The 21,306-nt window shown below is 33.6% G+C and overlaps 3 protein-coding genes across 3 annotated transcripts; 1 reads left to right on the forward strand and 2 right to left on the reverse strand.

The window, feature by feature from the left end:
* The first annotated feature begins 5,349 nt into the window (after nucleotides 1–5,349).
* Nucleotides 5,350–10,479, forward strand: LOC125844914 (uncharacterized). Its single transcript, XM_049524278.1, has 8 exons — nucleotides 5,350–5,613; nucleotides 6,788–6,940; nucleotides 7,026–7,141; nucleotides 7,325–7,416; nucleotides 7,858–7,879; nucleotides 7,947–8,015; nucleotides 9,850–9,948; nucleotides 10,053–10,479. The coding sequence occupies exons 1-8, from the start codon at nucleotides 5,403–5,405 to the stop codon at nucleotides 10,131–10,133; spliced, it is 843 nt and encodes a 280-aa protein (XP_049380235.1). The 5' UTR covers nucleotides 5,350–5,402; the 3' UTR covers nucleotides 10,134–10,479.
* Nucleotides 10,480–11,013: 534 nt separating this feature from the next.
* LOC125844913 (uncharacterized) lies at nucleotides 11,014–13,334 on the reverse strand. The gene is made up of 3 exons (XM_049524277.1): nucleotides 13,099–13,334; nucleotides 12,130–12,427; nucleotides 11,014–12,030 (listed from the first exon to the last, which is right to left on the reverse strand). Exons 2-3 carry the CDS (start codon nucleotides 12,411–12,413, stop codon nucleotides 11,226–11,228), a joined length of 1,089 nt encoding a protein of 362 aa, XP_049380234.1. The 5' UTR covers nucleotides 12,414–12,427; nucleotides 13,099–13,334; the 3' UTR covers nucleotides 11,014–11,225.
* Nucleotides 13,335–14,198: 864 nt separating this feature from the next.
* LOC125844078 (3-phosphoinositide-dependent protein kinase 2) lies at nucleotides 14,199–20,386 on the reverse strand. Its single transcript, XM_049523317.1, has 11 exons — nucleotides 19,433–20,386; nucleotides 18,364–18,544; nucleotides 18,204–18,256; nucleotides 17,614–17,715; nucleotides 17,434–17,542; nucleotides 17,241–17,319; nucleotides 16,881–17,046; nucleotides 15,343–15,477; nucleotides 15,080–15,249; nucleotides 14,674–14,896; nucleotides 14,199–14,550 (listed from the first exon to the last, which is right to left on the reverse strand). The coding sequence occupies exons 1-11, from the start codon at nucleotides 19,613–19,615 to the stop codon at nucleotides 14,467–14,469; spliced, it is 1,485 nt and encodes a 494-aa protein (XP_049379274.1). The 5' UTR covers nucleotides 19,616–20,386; the 3' UTR covers nucleotides 14,199–14,466.
* Between the last annotated feature and the right edge of the window lie 920 nt (nucleotides 20,387–21,306).

Genomic DNA, 21,306 nt, shown 5'->3' on the forward strand with positions numbered 1-21,306 from the left:
GGGTAAAAAAATAAAAAATTGAAATTAGAAATATCTTTTAAAAACAACTTTTAATATATTTTTGGGAGGGGTGATGGTAGGGCGTGGGAGTAGGGTGAGGGTGAGGTAAAAATATTGAATTTAAAAACAAACTTTAAAAAAAAAATTTGGGGGAGGGGGGTGGTTGGGGGGTTGGTTTGAGTGTAGGGACAAAATAAATTGATTTTTTCAATAATTTATTTTTTTAATTGGAAGTTGGAAGAGAGTTTGGAAAATGTTTTCCTTAAGTTTTGAAGGGAAGTCATTTTCCTTAAATTTGAGGAAAATGAGTTGATTTGGAAAACATTTTCCAAAACATTTAACCCAACCAAACATGAGAAAATTAGAAAACATTTTCCGGAAAATGTTTTCCTTCATACCAAACACACCCTTTATGTCCACTAGCTTGGTACATGATTCATGAATTCATGGTCACCAACTCAAACGTTTATATTATGTTATATTATAAATATAATATAATACTATAAAGATATCTACCCCTATTTTGTTATTTGAAATTTATAAAAAAAAAAAAATTATAATAACTAACTTCAAGATAAAAATATAATAATAATTGAGTTAATTATGATCAAATATTAAGGTTTTTTTAATACATCTAGACACATGATTTAAATAAAAAAATTACTAAATTCATATGAATCGATAACAAATCCTCTAAATCCGCACATGTTTGTTATTCAATAGAAAACTACATATCCTACATAAAGTAAAAGCTTTGATAAGTCGGCTAACTTGCTCATAGGGCTCAGTCACCCCCTTTCTTCCCGACCTCTGGAAATCAAAATTATAGGGAGATGTGCTTCGGTCTTTCCACGATAGAAGCAGTAGGTATATAACGCATTCAATTAGTAGGCGATAGGAGGATGTAAGTCTTATTCTTTATTGTTGTCAAGCTGCACTTCGTGAATGTGCCCTATGTTGTTGAAAGACTAACTCATCCTTATCCATCCTAGTTAGCAGTTCAAGCTCCGTATCAAGGTCACTATCATCAATATCGATCTCATCAAGACGAAAACCTGGTGATGTGTCCGACCGATACATCGTGTAAGTGATGTATCCGAAAATAAGAAGAGTAGAGATTTTTGCAATTTTTTCAAATGGTAGAGAATCATATATAAAAGAGAACACTAGGTCCGCCTACATGGCGCCACCACAAATCAAGATTCCCCTTTAATTTATTTATTTCCAAAATTAGTTTTCCTCTTTCATGAAAAGTTGTGACTTTACTTTTATGAAGAGTTGCGGCTTTTATGAAAAGTTGTGACTTTTACGAAAGGTTGTGACCTTCCGAAGGATTGTAACTTTTTCAAAGAATTGTGACCTCTCCGATAAGGCACAATAAGCATTTGTTCACACTACTCTTTGTTGTCTATAAATAGAAGAATTTTCTCTCATTTTTCAAACAACACAAATTTTGAACTTCTTCTTCTCCACAAAGACATAGATAATACACAATAAATTAATTGCTCATATTCAATATGAAGTATGGACAGATTCTCAAGTTTACTGCAAGTTGTAAATACTTTTCTTGAAGTAATAAATGTGTTTCTCGACATTGTGATTGAAAACGAAGTGTAGTTTCAAAATTGAACTTCATCACTCTGGTATGTTGATTTAAAAAAAAAAACACTCAAACAAACTGAATAGTTTTGTGTAATATTGCTTAAAAAAAGTTTTGTGTAATATTTTTCCCTTTCAAGTATATATAATAAGTTCAATTGTTGTCCAATATGATACATTCTCCCTTTAATTTTTTATTTTAATAATTACTTATGATACATTTAAATGGGAAACTTTAAAATAATATATGTAAAACAAAAGTTAGGGTTGAACTTTCTACACGTTAGAATTAGAATATATGTTCACTTTTTTCAGCCTTTTAAAATTTATTTATCCCTTCACCAATGATTATTTACTTATTAGAAAACTTAATATTTTAGGTTGATGTTCATTTGATTCCCCCAAAATATCAAATAATAACACTTTCTAGAAGCAAAAGAATAAATTATAAAATCAAATTAAAGATGATTGGTTGAAGGGTAAATGATAAGATGTTATAATTATCATTTTCTTTTACATTATTAATGTTCGTTACTACCTAATCTTGTATGTAAGATAATATAGTGTTTTAGTTTTAATGGCTAATGAATTTTAAGTATTATTTTATAAATTCTGTGATATTAAATTTCCGCACAAGGCACGAGTAATTTTACTAGCTCTAGAGAATATGATTAAATAAATTATTGTGTATTTAAATAATTTTTTCCATAAAAAATAGAGGTTAATTTTGTACCATTAATAATATATTTTATACAACCTTCATAACATTGGTAAGTTCAAATATATTTAAGTATAGATATTTTTTAAATGATATTTCTTTACTTGATCTTTAGTTGTCGCTCACTATAATCAACCAATTTGCTATCTATATTTATTCCCACATAGTATTAATCGTTACGAGATTGTATAGTACTATTTAATTAAAAATACTACGTTGTTCGTAGAAGAATTCATTTTTTTTTTATATAAAAATAGATTCGTAACTACCACGACTTAAATCATTCGCTGTTGAAAATTCTCATGAAGCAGATATTTTTTATTCATTAATTATAGTTTAAATATTTTTTAGAAAATGCGGAAGATTATATATTATGATGACAAGAAAAACCTTTTTTTTTTCCCTGTATCCACAATGGCATACGTATATGTTATAACTTATTAAGTAGGTTTTAGGGGGGAAAACAAGTTAATGAACTAATTAACACCTCTTATAAATGAACTTGAGTTTAAAGATCGATTCAAAATTTGAATTTAAATGACTAGACACTACTTGTAACAATTAGTCACTTGTGCTTTAGCGAATAAAGTCATTTTAGAATAAATAAAATATAGTACCTGCTCCGTTTCATTTTATGTGACGTAGTTTGACTCAGCACGGAGTTTAAGAAATAAAATAAGACTTTTAAAATTTGTGGTCTAAAATGAATGATAGAAATTTGTGTGGCTATAAATCATTTCATTAAGGATAAAATGAACATTTTAAAGTTAAATTATTAATTAATATAGATATGTGTCATTATTTTTGGCACGGACTAAAAAGAAAAGTAAATCATATAAATTAGGTCGAAGAGAATAGTAATTTTTTATTTTTATTTTTATATTATTGATCACAGTTCACATTTATAGAACCAAATTTGAATTTTTGATGAAGTATGCAAGACCCTTTGTGTGAGTGTGTATATATATAATTTCAAAGACCCCTCTTAGGTTTGACTTCATTTCACTGATCTCTCTTATGGTTTTTGATATTATGATAAATGATAGAGTCTCATGCTTCGATAAAAGTTTGAAATAATTTAGGATGTTTTTAAGGTAGTTAATAGTCTTGGATGAAATTGATAATTCATGTCAAGTTCACGTGTGTTTTCAATAGAGAAAATGTTTAAAATAGTCCATTATATTTGAGTTTAGACTCAAAATAATCCTAATTCTTTTTAGTGGAGCATTAATAACCCCAATTCTTTAATGAAGTGGTGCATTTTCAATCTTTATCCTAACCACCGTAAGTTTTTTTAACAGAGCAATAGATTGTGCATGAGACTTCTTCTCCCGAGCAATCTAACTCTTCAATAACATTCTCTTCCAAAATTTATCATATAGTCTATGTTTCTCTCAACATAATGCTTTTCTGGAGTACGTTTCGTAACTCTTCCATGGTGNTCTTTATCCTAACCACCATAAGTTTTTTTAACAGAGCAATAGATTGTGCATGAGACTTCTTCTCCTGAGCAATCTAACTCTTCAATAACATTCTCTTCCAAAATTTATCATATAGTCTATGTTTCTCTCAACATAATGCTTTTCTGGAGTACGTTTCGTAACTCTTCCATGGTGTATTTTGATACTGAAAAAGGATGTATCTACCATCGATTCTAAAATAGCAAAAAATATATTCTAATCAACACAAATAATACATTTACAACATGATATTAATATTAAAGCAAATAACAAAAAATATAAATTTTAGGGGCATTGATTAAGACATTAAGTCATAAAACTTCTAAAATATTAACAAAGTTACAAAGCGACATCTTTATATATATTCATAAACGTATGTGCTTCTTGTATTGATTTTTTTTTTTTGCGATAGTGGGATTTGATTAAAAAATTAAAAATAAAATTGTACTTACCATAAATTGGAGGTGATTCTCTGTCATCGTTGCTCCTTAAAAACATTATAACTTCTAAACTTTGAATATGTTATTGAAGAAAGTATAATGCAAGTTTCAAATTTTAGGATTATTTGGAGATTAGAGATAAAGAGGAAAAAAAGAAAGAAATCTCTAATGTTTCGAAAGGAAAAGCCCAAACAACATTACAATAGCAAGAGTATTTAAGTTTGGAGGGAAACACATGAGGAGCACGTGCATAAACCTATTGCTCTGTTAAAAGACTCACGGTAATTAGCAGGGAGTAGGGGTGTGTAAAAATCGAACCGATCGATAAATCGAATCAATAAAAGTGTTATTGGGTTAACAATTTTTTAATGGTTTTAAAAAATTATTGGGTTATCGGTTCGGTATTGGTTTTTAATATTGGGTTATTGAGTAAACCGATAACTCATTAAGACTAGTAATTTACTACTTTTCCTTGTACATAAATATTATATATTAATCTCAATACCTTAGTAGTCACTATATTTGTCCTTTAGCATTTAATTCACACTTCACAATAACTTTGAGTTCATAATTTCACATTATAAAAAACGTTAAAATCTAAAGTAAAAATCTTATTCCTCTTAATTTCTCTTTGTGTTACGCTTGTATAGTTCTTTTCATGTGTTGTTATTATTGTTTCTATTTTATGAGCATTTGTAAAGTTATATATGTTTTTGTGTTTTTGCATCAAATTTATTAGAAAAGTCATATATTTGTTTTATAAGTATTTTCTTATTGGTTAAACCGAACCGAACCGTTAAGGACCAAAACCTTTAAACCAAAAATCGATAAAAAAATATCTTATTGATTTAACATGTTTAAAAATCGAAAACCGATAAACCAAACCAATAATACATAAAACCGAATCTACCGATGCACACCACTAGCAGGGAGATTGAAAATGCACTACTTAAAGAATCAGAATTATTAATGTTTCACTAAAAATAAAAAGGACTGTTTTGTGTCTAAACTAAAAGATAATGGATTATTTTAATCCTTTTCTCTTTTCAATACTTCTTTCGGAAAAAAAGAAAAAAAAAAGAGAATTCCGGTTCGGCCGGCCTAGCAAATAAGATTCCCCGGTTCAGTGAAGGGTTTTGTAAAACCCTATAAACCAAAACTTTGAGAATTGTTAGAGGAGAAACAATGGCGATCTCAACTAGACGAGCATTAGCAGCTTACCGCAACATCTATGGTGCATTACGGGCTACCAATTTCACTGCAAATCGTTTTTCCTCTTTGATAGGCTCCACTTTTAGTCCAATTCGCTATGAAACTGTTCCCTGTTCGCTGGAGCAGACCACCAATTTTCTGCTTGAAAGTCGGAGGAGTTTTGCTAAAGGAAGGAAACAAATTAGTACTGATTCTATATCCCTTTCTTCTTAATCCTCCAATTTATGTGTATAGATTAATGCATGTTCTTTTTGATTTGTTGAAAATGTGTTTACATTTCTAGCACTTAAGGTGTCTGGTTAATGAAGTAGGTTGAGAATCGTGAGGTTTCGGATTCAAATTTGATTTTAACAGAGACATAAACACTTGGTGATTTCTTTATATCTGTCTCGGCCTTGGTGGTGGAGTTTTATGGTACTTGTTGCTGTTGGAGGTGGCAAGTATCCATGGAATTAGTCCGAGGTGTGCGTAAGCTGGCCCAAACACCACAATTAGATAAAAAAAAGGAGTTTACATTTCTAACTCACCAAACTAATTGCTTAGTAAAGAAGAAGCAAGGTTTCATGATTTTGTATATGAAAAAAGAGTTCAAGTAATTGTATATATACACAATCGGGTCATTTATAAGTATTTATAGGTAACTGAAAATAACGATATGATAAGCATTAATCAATAATCTGTTAAAACAGGGGTAATTAACAAGCAAGGGGTTTGGCTTCCGGGTCGAGCTCGTGCACCGGGCTTGCCTAGTGCAAGTTACCTCTCCTGTGAGGTTTACTATTGGATAGGAGCGGAGGTTTTACCTTGTGCGCACTCAAAGGGTAGCGGCTGCGGGTTTCCCTTGTCATAAAAAAAAAAGAAGAAGGGGTAAATAACCTACTATCTATATAACTTAAATCCTTTGAAAAGTGAGTTTGGCTTGTATACATTACACCGATGGTGTAAAGAATCTTTTAAACTATGAGGCCAATCAAAGAATGTCATGAAAAGTGTGATTTGTAATCTTGAATTACCAGAATAGGAAAGGTTACCTGATAGTATAAGAATTCTTTTTACCATCAGTGGAATTAGTCAAACTAATAATATATGTTAGAATACATTACAACTACTTAAATGGTTGGGCACACTTTTAATTTCCATCAATATCATGTGTGAGTTTTCTCTTGTTTAGGTTTGTTGCTCTTCATCTGGGTTATTGTTATAATTTGTAATGATGGAACCTTTCTATTTTTGGTATAAGTTTGGAGGAAATATAATATCGATTGACGATTGAATGTTCTTTGTATAAATCATCTCTTTTGAGTCAACATGCTTGAAGTTTCTGACCTCTTTAAATCTGTTGTTTGATGAATTTGTAGGGGATGAGGTAGATGGCGATGATTATGGAAGTGTAACCACAGCTGTAAATGTAGGTCCTAACATTAAAGCTACTGCAGTCTCACAGATGGAGGCAGCAATTGATGCATTATCACGAGAATTGACCAAGCTGCGAACTGGAAGAGCATCGGCTGGTACATGATATCAACTTCTGTTGTAATACAAGTTACCTTGTGTGCCTTCGATTGTACTCATTCGTTTAGCTTCTTTGATTCACAGGGATGCTTGATCATATCATTGTTGATTCAGGAGGTGTTAAGACACCTCTTTGCAGGATGGCTGTCATTTCAGTGCTAGACCCAAAAACCTTGTCAGTGAATCCTTATGATCCAGATGTAATATTATACACTTAAACTCATATGCATATACTGTCTGATTTTCGATATTTTTTCCATTTGTATTCGTCTTACTTGATTAATGGAACATTTCTTTATATTTATTCTGAGTGCAAAGAAATTGAAACTGAAGTGTACTTTTGATAAATATGCACCATGATTAACTGTGATTGTCTTTTGCAGTCCCTCAAAGAGTTGGAGAAAGCCATTATTTCATCTCCATTGGGGTTAAATCCTCAATCCGACAACCAGAGATTAATTGTACCAATACCTCCGTAAGTATCCATTTGAAAGAGTTAATTCTTTGTCATAAAAAAAGTATCCATTTGAAAGAGTAAAATAGTCTCTTCTTGTTTTTGGATCCATGATCCATCTATTAGTCAGGTGACTATGTCGAAAATAGAAGCAAAAACTTAATTTTGATCTCGACTTGATAGTATTACTATAACTTTCATGTTGCCAGTATTTACTTGTAGAATGGCTTGAAGTACATTGTGTTGATGTAGAAAAAACATCATTATAACACTTCTTCAAAATAATCATTCTTCCCAGGGATATAACTACTTCAGGCAATTAATTGTTATGCTACTTTGCTATTTGCATAAGCAACATTTTTGTGATATTCAATGTGCAGTAAGAACTTTATGTCCTTAAAGATTTTCAGTGCTTTTTGACTCACTCTTTCTTCTTTTCCTGGCAATCCGTGCAACAAGCAGGTTGACTAAGGAGCATGTGCAGGTGATCCTTGTCAATTTCACTTCTTTTTAAATGTTTCTGTTGCTGATATTGTCATCCTCTTTACTAGGCTGTGTGCAAAGTGGTTGCGAAATCATCTGAAGATGTTAAGCAAAGTATAAGAAGAGCGCGCCAGAAGGTACACCGTTGACCAAACACCTCTTTGTATATCTCCTTTTCCCCTTTTTACATCCATAAACAAGGCTAAAAGCAAAATAAAGGAGCCCTAACAGCAGAAAAGTGCTCATTTCATCCTATCAAAATATAAAACCCCAAAAGCTTATATATAAGGAATAAGGAGAAACAGAAGACCTTAAAAATGGATCAGCATTGGAAGAAAAGACAGGGTGATTGGACGATGGATGGGATCACATCCATGTCATCCAAAAGGGTAAAATAACTGAGATACATAAGGGTGGGGGGCAAAGGAGAGAGAATGGATAAATACGTAACGATTTTGGGTAGCTCTTTTAGGTTGAAAACTAACATATGATGAGATTAGTATAGTAGTTGCACATATATTTTATAAAACTTGCTGATTGCGACTGACCAGAAATATGGTTCTAGCCAGCTCAAGCTCATTAAAAGCTGGGAAAGAGTCAGGCCCTAGATATTCATGATTTGTGCTGTATTCTGTGCAGCCCTAAATGTGAGTCGTTTGTTCAAATGCTGCTCTACAGTATACACTAGACAATTGCATTTGGCTATTACTGAAGTCCTGGATGACGACCACTAAATTCTCATAAGAATTCAGTTAAGTAGTGCTCTTGAAATTGAGGGACATGTTGTGCACTTTCTATATTTACGTCTTTTTGACTTCCAAGAGCATAAAAGATCCAAATCTGCATTGGCGATTCATGTAGCTCACCTCAACTCAACTTGTTTTTGATAGAGGTGTAGCAGTACTAGTAGTTGTTGTCGTCGTCTTTGTAGAGCAACTAAATTGATAAGTAATTAAGGAGCCAAAAATCGAATTTCTCTTACTAATCCTAAAAAAGGGAACCAATATTTATTAGTGATAAGGAGCCAACGAGCTGAAGAAAAGCTTACGCATGATGGTTGTGTGTGTGCAACATCAAAATGAAGCTGGAGGTATGTTGGACTTGGTTATTGCTGGGTAACAAAGACCTGACTTTCTGTTTCAGGTATGTTAATGTGATTTGGGTGTGGAAAGCTTGAAAAGTAAATGGCTACTAAGGGTAGTGCTTTAGAGGGGTTATATTTTGTAGTACTGTAGTTGAATTCTGGTAGTATCTGGCTGCAGCAATGTCTAGGGAAAGGTGCTTTAGAGGATATTCTTGTAAAAAATAAGGTTTAATGGCCAAACTACAGGAACAAGAGAGAAGGAATATTGGCATTGCGAGAGGCTTAACATTCTAGTTCCTTTTTAGTTAGAGAAGTGAAGGAGGAAAACAAAAATATCTAAGAGAGAAAACGTGAGAAGTTCCAACTTTGGAGATGCTAAATGAATGATCACTTGGTTCATTAACCTTCAACCCAGTTTGGCCACCAACAAGAGGTTACTGTAGTTTTCAGTATTCTGTCCTCTATTAGCAAATTAATGGAGCTCTTCCAGTAGTTTCTTGTTTGGAGTTGAGGGAAACATCTTTGTTCAAAAGTTGTGTGTGTTATGCTTATATGATGTCCACGATACTCTCCTCGCATGACTTGGGCTGTACTGAAGAAGACGTGGTCAATTACCTTTTTTGTCACCTATCATTTATGAGGTCGAACATTTATATTCCATTTTCTCCATGCAAGACAGCTGCACGACCGGTAGTATTGCTCCTAGATTCATTGGTGAACTCAATCCCCACCTCCCAAATAAACGGAAGTAAAGAATGGGATAAATGATGTTGAGCTGATGAAAACAGTCATGCATGTAGATTTTGCTTGGATATAACCGAAGAATTTATGTGAAGTACAGATGTCTTCATGTCGATACTACAAGATGTTAATTCCCTTTTTATCAGGCTTTGGACACGATAAAGAAATCTGTGCCCAAGAAGAAAGACAAAGACAAGTCAGCTTCAGCTTTCTCAGAAGACGATGCAAAAAGACTAGAGAAGGAAGTACGTTATATTTACTTGTTTGCTGGAGAAATCGCTATGGGCTGTATAATTTATATTCTATTCTCTACTGCTTCTTTCATTTGGTTTTGTGCTTGTTCTTTCAGATTGATGACTTGACTAAAAAGTTTATTAAGTCAGCAGAAGATATGTGCAAGTCAAAGGACAAAGAAATAACTAGCAGTTGAAGAAACTAATTTTCGTTTCAACGGAGGCTCATGCAAAGGTTCAATTTTTTGGCTGAAGCTATAGAGGGAACTAGTTACGCTCCAGAATTATTGTACTCGAAGTCGGCAAAAGATAACAAGACATGTTACAAGTGATTATGCTGATACTTGAAAGGAAAAATATTGTATTTCGTATAACCTATGCTGTTGGTTTTTAGCTTTTTATGTTCAGGATCATATATCATTTCATTTTGTGACAAGGGTTGAGATTATGTAATATTTTTTTTTTTATAAATTAAACAACCATTTGTTCTCTTTCTCTTCTACAAGAATCATTATATACAACCAAAGTATAACACTGTCTGCAGACACGATAACTCTCGATAGATGGAAGACAATGGTAACAGTGTTACAGACTCATATATGTCTACATTACTGCAAAATTATCACTACCAGGATCAATTATCTGGTAGCTGCACAATGAAAGTTATATCGCGGAAACCATGATTGTGAAACTCCAAATAAAAAAGGGTTGGTTTAGACCAGCAATACCCTACATAATTCATGTCACAGCAGATAAAAGTATAACATGAAAAAAATTCAATTAACTAGCTCTGATAATGCACAAACCATAACTTGCTTCAGTTTGGAGTACAAGGTTCAATCTTGTTGACATGAACATTGCCGTCATAGTCAATTCTGTAGGAGGTGTCGAGGCCTTCCAAAATAAGGTGGTAAACAATATCATCAGAAAAATGANACGGTTGAGATATGTAATATTTTTTTTTTTATAAATTAAACAACCATTTGTTCTCTTTCTCTTCTACAAGAATCATTATATACAACCAAAGTATAACACTGTCTGCAGACACGATAACTCTCGATAGATGGAAGACAATGGTAACAATATTACAGACTCATACATGTCTACATTACTGCAAAATTATCACTACCAGGATCAATTATCTGGTAGCTGCATAACGAAAGTAATATCACGGAAGCCATGATTGTAAAACTCCAAAAACAGGGTTGGTTTAGACCAGCAGTACCCTACATAATTCATATCACAGCAGCTAAAAGTACAACATGAAAAAATTCAAACCATAACTTGCTTCAGTTTGGAGTACAAGGTTCAATCTTTTCGACATGAACATTGCCGTCATAGTCGATTTTGTAGGAGGTGTCGAGGCCTTCCAAAATAAGGTGGTAAGCAATATCATCAGAAAAATGAACTTCTTCTTGACTGTCATCATCTTCAAGCGTTGCATTATTCATGCTGCTATTTTCAGTCTTATGAGGTCGAATTCTCTGAGATACTGATCGTATGTCCCATGACAGCACTTGTTGAATTAAGTTTTGAAATTCAGTAGGAGATGTATAAAGTGATATCTCGGTTTTCTTCTTCTTTTGTATTTTTCTTGACCAACAATGGTTCAGAGAGGCAGAGAAGTCATGAGAGAAGCTAACAGATGTTATAGCTAACATATTATCCGCCTTTACCCAATTGGGAACCATTGCACCAGGGATGCTGTCACAGTATGGAAGATATGGCTTGATGTCAAGGACGGGAGTTCCATCAACTAAATCAACACCAGAAATGAAAACTTTATTCCCATCCACAATATCAACCTTTGCAACAGTGAGGCCTATAGGGCATGGGCGATGAGGAGATCTTGTCGCAAAGACCCCCATCCTTTCTCCTTTCAGCCTTGGTACTCTTACCTTTGCCTTGAACTTAGACCGCGATGGATGTTTCCATAACTTGTCAAGATCCGTATTTAGATGAAACACATAAATTATCCAACAATGTGAATAGCCTTCAAGACCTTCAAGAGATGCAGGTGGAACTCGAGTTGGATCAAATACTAGACATGCTTTAGCAAGTGGTACAACCAAAGGTTGCCTCGGAGTCCCATTCCTAATCACAATTATTAGTACCACAACATATTATTTACATTACCATCCATATTAACAAGCCATACAAGAAAACACAATGTTAAAAAAGAAAAAAAGGTACCTCGTGGAGAAGCATGACCGAGTGATTGCAATAGGCGTCAAAGGATATGAATTATTAGAATCATTTGAGCTGGCAACTTTCCTCAATGCCTGTTGAGCTCTAATGCGGCCTTGCCTCTCAGCACCACAGTTTTGCAATGCAGCCTTCAAAGATCTTTCCAACTCTCGTATTTTCTCCTCATCAGCCCTTGTCTTTCTTCTCCAAAACACAACACCTATAGCTGCTGCTGATGCAGAAAGAGCAGCAAGTGCTATGGAGATTGTAAGCAACTTGGTTGCCGCCATGAAAAAATAACGACCTAGAACGAAAGACAAGCATAGATATTGATGACCTTCCTCATTTGAGAATTTATAGATAGATTAAATAGAGTTACAAGTTTATTGAATTTTATAGGAACTTTTGGCCAAAAACATCCCTTAAACTAAATCCAGTAGTATTTGCAACATCTTTTTTTCTTAACAGCATAAACGAAAACACGTGACTTCCCCCCTCAATCTCTCAATTCTGTCCTCCCACCCGATCATCGTACACCTTCATCGCAACTAAGGCTTCAAAAAACAACACTTTTCTTCATTCTAAACTTCATAGAATAATCTAGACCAAAGTTAAACAAAGAAGAGATTAAAGCAAGTTATTCTCCTAAACCATAACACATGACTTCCCCCTCAATCTCCCGTTCAAAAGTACTCCTTAGAGCTGTGTTGCTCGGACTTTTCAAAAATGTCGACAGGTTCATGTTGTATCCTCCAAAGTAGTGCATTTTTATTTTTTTTGGAGGATCTAACACGAGTGCAACAACATTTTGGAGAGTCCGAGCAACATTGGCTCATAGTTGATTTATCATGGAAACAACTCAACAGTGAATTCAATTTCTTTCAGGCATTTTAACAAACAGGTAAGGGGCATCTCAACATTAACCAATTAAAACACTTCTTAACAAAGAGAAAAATTAGGAACTTTAACTTTTACCTTTGTTTCATGAAGCGCAGCTACAGCAGAGGAAAGACAAATTGTGTCAAAACCATAGCTTTTTCCAGTTTTAATGGCGTAAAAAGAGTTGAGACTGAAAGAAAAGTTCAGTTTTTTTTTTGAAGTTTTGAAAAGGGGACGAAACAGAGGAGTTTGGAGGGATAGTCACGTGCTTGGCACGTGTTTTTGTTGACTAAATGGAAGGATGATTGTTGTAAGTTGTTTGGTTCGGAGACTAAATTATCTCGGATTATAGTTGTGAGATTATAATTCTTAGATTAATTTATGGAAAAATTACCTAAATATACAATTTATTTTATCATATTCTCTAAAATTCTCTATCATTTGAATTTTTTCTACGAAAGTCCCTACTCTTTCCTATTTTTGGATACATCACGATACATGATGTATCATCATTATACGCAATGTATTTGGACGTAATATATCACTATGCGGGATGTATCGGACGGATACATCACTATACGCGATGTATCATGACGTAATACATTACTTTACACGATATATCGATCGGATACATCACTATATTGAGACGTACGAGATGTATCGAGACGTTGAGTGATGTATCCAAAATAGAGACACGATGTATCGGGACGTTTAGGGATATATCTGTATCCCACCAAATTTAAGGAATTTTGTAATTTGGAAAAAAATAGGGATAGAATATAATTAGCTCTTGATACTATGAGATTTATGTAAAATTCTCTTAATTTATTCATTTGAGTAAAGGTGAAATAAAATAATGATGAATTTATATCATCAACCTAACCTGGCCACGAAATTTTTGTCACTTTTTTCATAATTGAACTACGACCAATTTTCAATTATCATTTTTCATTTTCAAAACAAAAACTACTTTTTTTTCAAATTTCTCTATAAACGCCCACCAAGTGTTATGATAAAAATTGACTTAACCTCTTGAGGTTTGCGAATCTGCGTACATAATACTCTCCCAGACCCCACTTTTAAGATTACACGAGATATGTAGTTGCTGCATCAGATTTGGTATATATTTATGATGATTCTTAGACTCTACAGTCTGCTTGAACAATGAATAAATGACACTTGATGAAATAATAGGGAGCAAAATAGCTGATAAAATCAGCTCATCAAGTTCTTTCAATTAAAACTTTTGTGGCTTTACAGGTCTGTAAACATACAAATGTGACTGTGTAAACAGTAGTGAACTTTCATCCAAGGATAACAAGTGTAGTGAAAATTTCTACTAGAGAGAGTAAAGCTGTAAAATTGAGTGGTGTTGATAAGAAGTTCTTTAGGAGCATCCAACTGTTTCTGGAACCCCGTTCGATCTGCAAAGAATGTGTAGTCAAAACAACAAAAAGACCAGAATCACCGGTTCTGGAGAGCTTCAATCGCCTTTTTCCACTGTTGTGCTCGGTTTTTGGCATCCTCAAATGACATAACTTTCTTTGGCTGTATGATCACAAGATGAATGCACAAAGATAGCGGAAATGAGTTAGACTCCACATGTCTTGGCTAAAAGTAACAAAAACTTGAATAACAATGTAATATGCAGGGAAAGCAAAGGGACTTAACTGTACAAATCTTAAACTGTGAAGGGCTTGTGACTTGAATGCTAAGATCATTAGGATTGTCGGACCATATAATGTTTCCTTTGATTACCAACTTTGAGGGATCTACATAAATCAACTTTGGTTTATTTGTTAGGATTAGCTGAACTTTCTTGCTTGTGAGTTTCTGTAACTTTTTCACCATCGAGATCATGAGGACGGATTCACCAGGATCCAAAAATTGCTTCCTATTGATGCCATCACAAGAAACAAGTCAACATATAGTAGTTATCAAAAGGGAAGAGAGAACGAGAGCATTTGGTCCATATGGAATTATATAACTCTATTGAAAAGATTAACAAATATGACAGCATCCGAAATATACTGGAGTGTTTTTCATTATTCAGGTCAGCAGAAGTTCATGAACCTACCATTTTGAGTCAAAGGAGTCGATTGATGCGAGCCTGGTGATACTGCTACCAGCTTCAGAAATTGATGCAGCAGCACCGTTTCCATCGTTAGGTCTAACTGAACCATCTCCAATGTGTGATGGATTCCATGAAGGATCTTGCTCATCACCACTGCTATGAGTTGACGGGGCCTGAATGATTCATAACTAGAACTGTTTAACTGGAAAAGAACTATCTATTGGGGCAAGTAAGACCTAAAACATAAAGCAAAATGAATGACATACTTTTGGCTCCATGGCAAGCCTTGGAGGGGTCTGCGACCTCAAATTCTCCCAATCGATCCCACTAAAGAAAGGATGATTTTTCAAGGAAGCATAACCATCAGGTCCAGCACCAGGTCTTCTGCTAGGATCAATATCCTGAGTTGTTTTTTGCACTTGAGTCAATCAGCAGAACAGATTACACTAATAGGAAGATATATCTAACATACTAACATACATACTCCATTATTTTCATGGATTATTCATTACTGTATGTCCTTCTCAAACCTGCTTTGATATGGCTTTACTTGAGTCAAGCATCTATCGGAAACAACCTATCTACCTTACCTTCACAAGGCAGGGTTAAGGTTTGCGTAACACCACCCTCCCCAGACTCTACTTGTAGGATTGCACTGGGTATGTTGTTGTTTGTTGTAGTAAATGTAGTGTTTGGGCCAGCTAGCGTGCACCTAGACTAATTCCACCCTCTACCTCCCGCCAGGACAGTTACCTGGTAACTCTGTCCACCAAGGCTTAGACAGATGAAAGAAAACACCTAGTGTTTTTGCCTCAGCTGAGAATTGAATCCAAGACTTCATGGTTCTCAGCCTATTTCATTGATCACAAGGTCACACCCTTGCGTTCACCAACCTAAAGTTCTATAACCTGAAACTTCATCGGAACTAGTGAAAGACAATGTAACACGTTGCTCACATTAGCACAAAAGTCCCACAATATACAAGCAACTTTCTTTTCCACTACTGGATAATAATTAATACCTGCAAGTAACAAAAAATTATAACCAGCAAAACTGCACTTGCAAGCCAGCACATGGAGGACAAAGCTTCTGCCTCTATATTTTGAAATTTGAATGTTAAAAACTATATACTATATCCTATTAGAAAGAACTAAGTTGTCGAAGTCTCGAAGATTGTTGAAAAAATTCATCCTCTCTATGTAAGAAGAAGTTGAAAAATATGAAAGGTCTATGTCATGTAAGCATTGCAGCTTTGGTGGTATTTCAACACCCAGAATTTTTTGTAATGATATTACATAGTATATAACTCTCTAAACTGCATGACAGTCATGCTGTACAGTGCAGACAAAACAAGATACAATAAGTACGTCAGAGATTAATCATTTCCAAAAGGACTACTTAAGAAGCGGAAGTTACATTTTTCCAATGCACTTTTTTTACTTAATTCATAATAGGATAGGTATCGATTGCAGATTATAAAATAGGTATAAAATTGTAGGGATATTCCCTGTTTCATTCACAAAAGATAAAGGTCAATAGACAAAGATATGGTCCACGACTGAGAACAAAGTAGCTACAACTTTTGATCAGGAATATTATAATTCCACAAACAAAGCTGGTCATCCCTCACTTCAAGGAGGAGTGTTGTTTAAAGTAGAGACAACACTGTTTAAAGATGAAAGTTCAGTCAAATGGAGAAGTATAAAGTATAAAACATAAAAATAAAAAAAGCTAACATAATAGGGGAAGTAAAAAGAGGAACCACAGAATGGAAGTGAATATTAAATACGAAATGATAGCGTACCAGCAGCTGATCAATAATATCTCTGGCTTCATTTGAAAAATAATTTGGGAATCTAATATCTCTGGCAATGATTCTCTGGAAGATGAGCCATTCACTGGCATCTTTAAACGGAGAAGTTCCTGAAAGCATTTGATACAATGTGCAGCCAAGTGCCCAAAGATCATTTCTGGTAGGACATATCCAAAACGAATAATGATGTTAGACAAATACGATACATAATAAAAGAAATGTAGACGCTAATATGAACAAGCTGTAAAAATTTAAAAGGAGCAAACATGCAGACATGGACCTACAACATATGTCCTGATAAAACACAAAGAAGAAAAAAACTATGGCTTTTCCAAGGATAGAGTTCCATACCCAAAAGTCGCAGGAGAAGAATTTAAAACTTCAGGAGGGACATAAGCGGCTGTTCCCACAAAAGTACAGGCTTTGTCATCTGAATAAAAAGAACAACCAAAGATTCAATAATAATCAAGACGACAATATACTCTCATCAGGTTAATGTGAATCCAATTTCGAGGAGAGTGTCGTCGTAGAAAGCAATATTTACCTGATGCAGCATTTGGAAGGACTGTTATTCTGCTATCCTGCATTGGCTTTACACTGCCAAAGTCTGCAATTTTAATATGTCCATCTGAAGTAAGAAGCAGGTTCTCTGGCTGCCAATAAGCGAACTGTCAGAATCCCCCCGCCATATATTATTCACGTAACAGTCCACTTTGTGAAATACCTTAATGTCTCGATGAATCAATCCCATACTATGTATATATTCAAGAGCATCTACAACTTCAGCTGCATAAAAGCACGCCTCATCTTCAGACAAACGGCCTTTCTGCACCCACAAAGTTAAAAGTACATTGTTCATGATCCTCTCTTGCTAGCCAATCAAACAAGAATATCAGCACATCATACATGTAGTCACAAACTTTAGAGAAAGGAAATACTTTGAAGAAAGGACAGGAACATTTCCAATAAGTTCATGAAAATACCAATGTTCGACAGGAAAAAGCAGAATATACAGGGAACCTTTGAGAAGATGCTCATTCTTTTGGGAAGTTGGAAAGAATAACAAAGCAACAGACACCTTTTAGAACATCAAGGTATATAGACTAGAAACTTTTTTTGATGGCTACATTTCAGCCTATGGAACTCAACCATTTAGCTTTCATTCAAAGAAGTACAATATCCATATCTGTAATACTCCGCAAAAGGTTCACGGGTTGACAGGAACTTCCATTTTTCTTTTTGCATTGGGTTCTACTTGGACACTTCATATAACAACAACAAGAGTACATGCATCAAGGTTCTTCATTTACTCACCCTTGTTATTTGATCAAAAAGCTCTCCACCTTCACAAGATTCAAGCGCCATGTCTTCATAATACAGACAAATACAATTAAATTAGACAAACCAAAGATCAACAAGAGTGCAGGCAAAATGGGGGGAAAGACTCTAAATGAAGAATAAATAAAATACTCACACAGTGAAAAAGTGTCTTGAAAGGTGAAAAATAGTCGGACAACACCAGGATGATCTAACTGATCGAGTACAATACGCTCTAGTTTCACATAAGCAGTCTTATTTTCCTTAGTGATGAACTTCTTGTCCATGATCTTCAAGGCATAAACATTCGCAGTATCTTTCTTTTTTGCTCTGACAACCTGATACATCATAAGGGTAAATAACTTAAGTGCTAAAACTTCAATTTGACATGTTGATAATTAAGCATTAACACCATAATTTGAGTTCATGTACTTTAATTATATCCATAATCTATCCTAAAGAAAAGTGGGAAGATGAAAAGGGATAGACAACACATCTCAGAAGATTCTTGTTAGTTACTACTACAGGCTAATAACCCAGACACTCAATCGCACATTTGTATATGACAACCCCTGAAATGGAGCACTACACTAGGGGTGTGATCTACAATTAATGACACCAAGTTTCTTCTTCTCCTTCTCCTTCTCCTTCTCCTTCTTTTTGACAAATCAGATATATTCCATATACAACACAAGAAGGAAGTGTCAAAAAAATATGTTACACACTAAATTGTGGTTCAACCAAAATCATCTATTAGATCACACAAACTACCAATACAAATGAGAATTTTATCTTTACACCAAAAGCAAATGAAACAAGAATGATAGTTTTACATCCCTAACATCATTAAATCCATGAAGCATAGTTTCTATGAGTATAAATCTCTTCAAATGAACAGCTTCTTACCAGAGAAATTCAGACAAACTTCAAAGATAAACCCACAAAAAAAAACATATTCTCAGTGGACAGTAAACTAAATTTCTGCTAACAGAGATTAAAAAAGACATCAAAAGAGAAGACATGTGGAATTCAGTAAAAATGACAACAGAGATAAACCAGCAACCAAGCCCTTCCATACTAAACAAAAAGGGCAACAAGAAGAATATAAAAATGCTAACAAGTTTATATTTGAGTATTAGAAATCAAATATAGAAATGCTACCAAGTTAAAAAAAATTTTAAAATGGACATACAAAGATAAGGAACAAAAGGAAAAAAAGAAGTGACCTTGGAATAAGAACCAACTCCATAGATCTTCCCCAATTCAAAATCTTGAATTGTAAAATTCTCCTGTGGTGCTCTAAAAGCAAAGCTCTTAGATCTCTGAGTATTAGCTGAATTGTTCTGAATCTTTAACTTTGCATCAAATTCTTGCTCCATTTCACCTTCTCCCCCTACCAATGCCAACATTTCACCCTCAAACAAGAAAAAAACCTAATCTTTCACCACCCCCACAAACCTCTTTCAAACAATACACATATATTCTTCCTATATCTTAAAAAAGATTGAATTTTTTCACAACAAACTATGAAAGGGGTGAAAGCAAGACCATTGAACAACAGCAGAAACATAAAGAACCCATTAAACATCAGCTCATATCCTCTTTATATATTCTCTCTTTCTTTCTTTTTCTTTGTTCTGATAAAGCAATTCCATATGTCAAAGACACCCAAAAGCAAATGATTCCTTATACATGCAAAAAAAAAAAAAAAAAAAAAACTAAAATAAGAAAAGGAGAGACACCATTATGTATATATTTTTATAAATATGTATAAAGGTGAGAGCTTTAAGTTTCTTTCTCCCCTTTTCTCTAAACCCTAGAAAGCTAAGGTAATAATAATAAAGATTTCAAGAAGAAAAGATGAATGAATAACACAATATGTTTATATGGGGATTGAAGAGAAGAAGAGCACATGAAAATGAATGATGGATGTCATTTCATTTCCATTACAAAATCCCAATTCTTGATGATTTCTATCTTAAAAAAATTATTTTTTTTCTCTTTCTGTGTGTACACAAGTAGATAGAACACCCCCTTTTCTTTTATTTTTTGTACAAAAATATGATTTTTTTAATGTATAGGACCAAAAATGTAGGGTAAGGGGAGAGGATGATGTTGGTTCCTATGATTGGGAGGCATTCAAAAATGGCATCAGTAGTTAGTTACATTGTATGCTGCCATGGGCATTGGTTTACCAGGTTTTTTTGGATTTTTACAATCTTGAGTCTTGACACCTTTGTTTTTATGTGCAAGTACAAATCCCTTCTTGGGAGATCAGAAAGTTGTAGTCATTACGGACGTGACGCAGTGGATGAAGTTGATTATTTTTTAATTAGAGGTTTCAAATTTGAATTTTGAGTATAAAAAAGATTTTTGATAATGCTATTTTCGAATTGGGTTCTATCTAACGCAAATACGAACCAATCGACTTTAATGTGAGTATCAAATACCGAACAGAGAAAGTTGTAGTCTTTCAATATGTCATTGTTCTTAGATAAATAGGTAGAATAATGTTTGATGGAGTACTAAAATTTTAGTATAATGTTTGGTTGAAAATTTCACTTCTACATAATTAATATTAATATTACTTGTACATTTTATTTAGTATTATTACGTCAATATTTATTATTATTTTTTAATGTTAGCATTCACTATAATAAAAAGAGATATTTAGTGGCAATAGATTTTTAATATTGCCACAAAAACATGTAATGACAATTGAATTAATGTAATTGCATTTAGAGTAGCTAAAACATTTATTAGTATCATTTATATAGATTGATGATTATAAATATTATAATTATTTTTATCGTTAAATATAATATAGCAATAATTATCATATAATTATCATTATATCCTTTATTTGTTATAGTAATTACTAATCTCATACTATTTGTCTTTCAACCAAATGACCCCTAAGGGTTGTGGGAACAAAGAAAATTAATCTATTTTTAATCACATATTTGAACTTTGATAATAATGATAAAAATAAAATATTTCTTCTTTTAATGAACCTTTCATAATAAAAATTTGAATTGATCGAGACCCAAAAACTAATTAGGAATAGATGTAGAATGAAAAGAAAAAAATTAGGATGTAT

This window comes from Solanum stenotomum, chromosome 11, assembly GCF_019186545.1.
Source record: "Solanum stenotomum isolate F172 chromosome 11, ASM1918654v1, whole genome shotgun sequence".
Lineage (NCBI taxonomy): Eukaryota > Viridiplantae > Streptophyta > Magnoliopsida > Solanales > Solanaceae > Solanum > Solanum stenotomum.

Excerpts from the sequence above, each read along its gene's own strand:
- LOC125844913 (XM_049524277.1), bottom strand. The coding sequence starts at position 12,413 with ATGGCGGCAACCAAGTTGCTTACAATCTCCATAGCACTTGCTGCTCTT. Across the intron at positions 12,031-12,129 it reads CGGTCATGCTTCTCCACGAG|GAATGGGACTCCGAGGCAAC; the intron begins GTACCTTTTTTT and ends AATTGTGATTAG.
- LOC125844914 (XM_049524278.1), top strand. The coding sequence starts at position 5,403 with ATGGCGATCTCAACTAGACGAGCATTAGCAGCTTACCGCAACATCTAT. Across the intron at positions 7,880-7,946 it reads TGACTAAGGAGCATGTGCAG|GCTGTGTGCAAAGTGGTTGC; the intron begins GTGATCCTTGTC and ends CCTCTTTACTAG. Across the intron at positions 8,016-9,849 it reads TAAGAAGAGCGCGCCAGAAG|GCTTTGGACACGATAAAGAA; the intron begins GTACACCGTTGA and ends CCTTTTTATCAG.
- LOC125844078 (XM_049523317.1), bottom strand. The coding sequence starts at position 19,615 with ATGTTGGCATTGGTAGGGGGAGAAGGTGAAATGGAGCAAGAATTTGAT. Across the intron at positions 17,543-17,613 it reads TGATTCATCGAGACATTAAG|CCAGAGAACCTGCTTCTTAC; the intron begins GTATTTCACAAA and ends GCTTATTGGCAG. Across the intron at positions 15,478-16,880 it reads ATATTATTGATCAGCTGCTG|GATATTGATCCTAGCAGAAG; the intron begins GTACGCTATCAT and ends AAAACAACTCAG.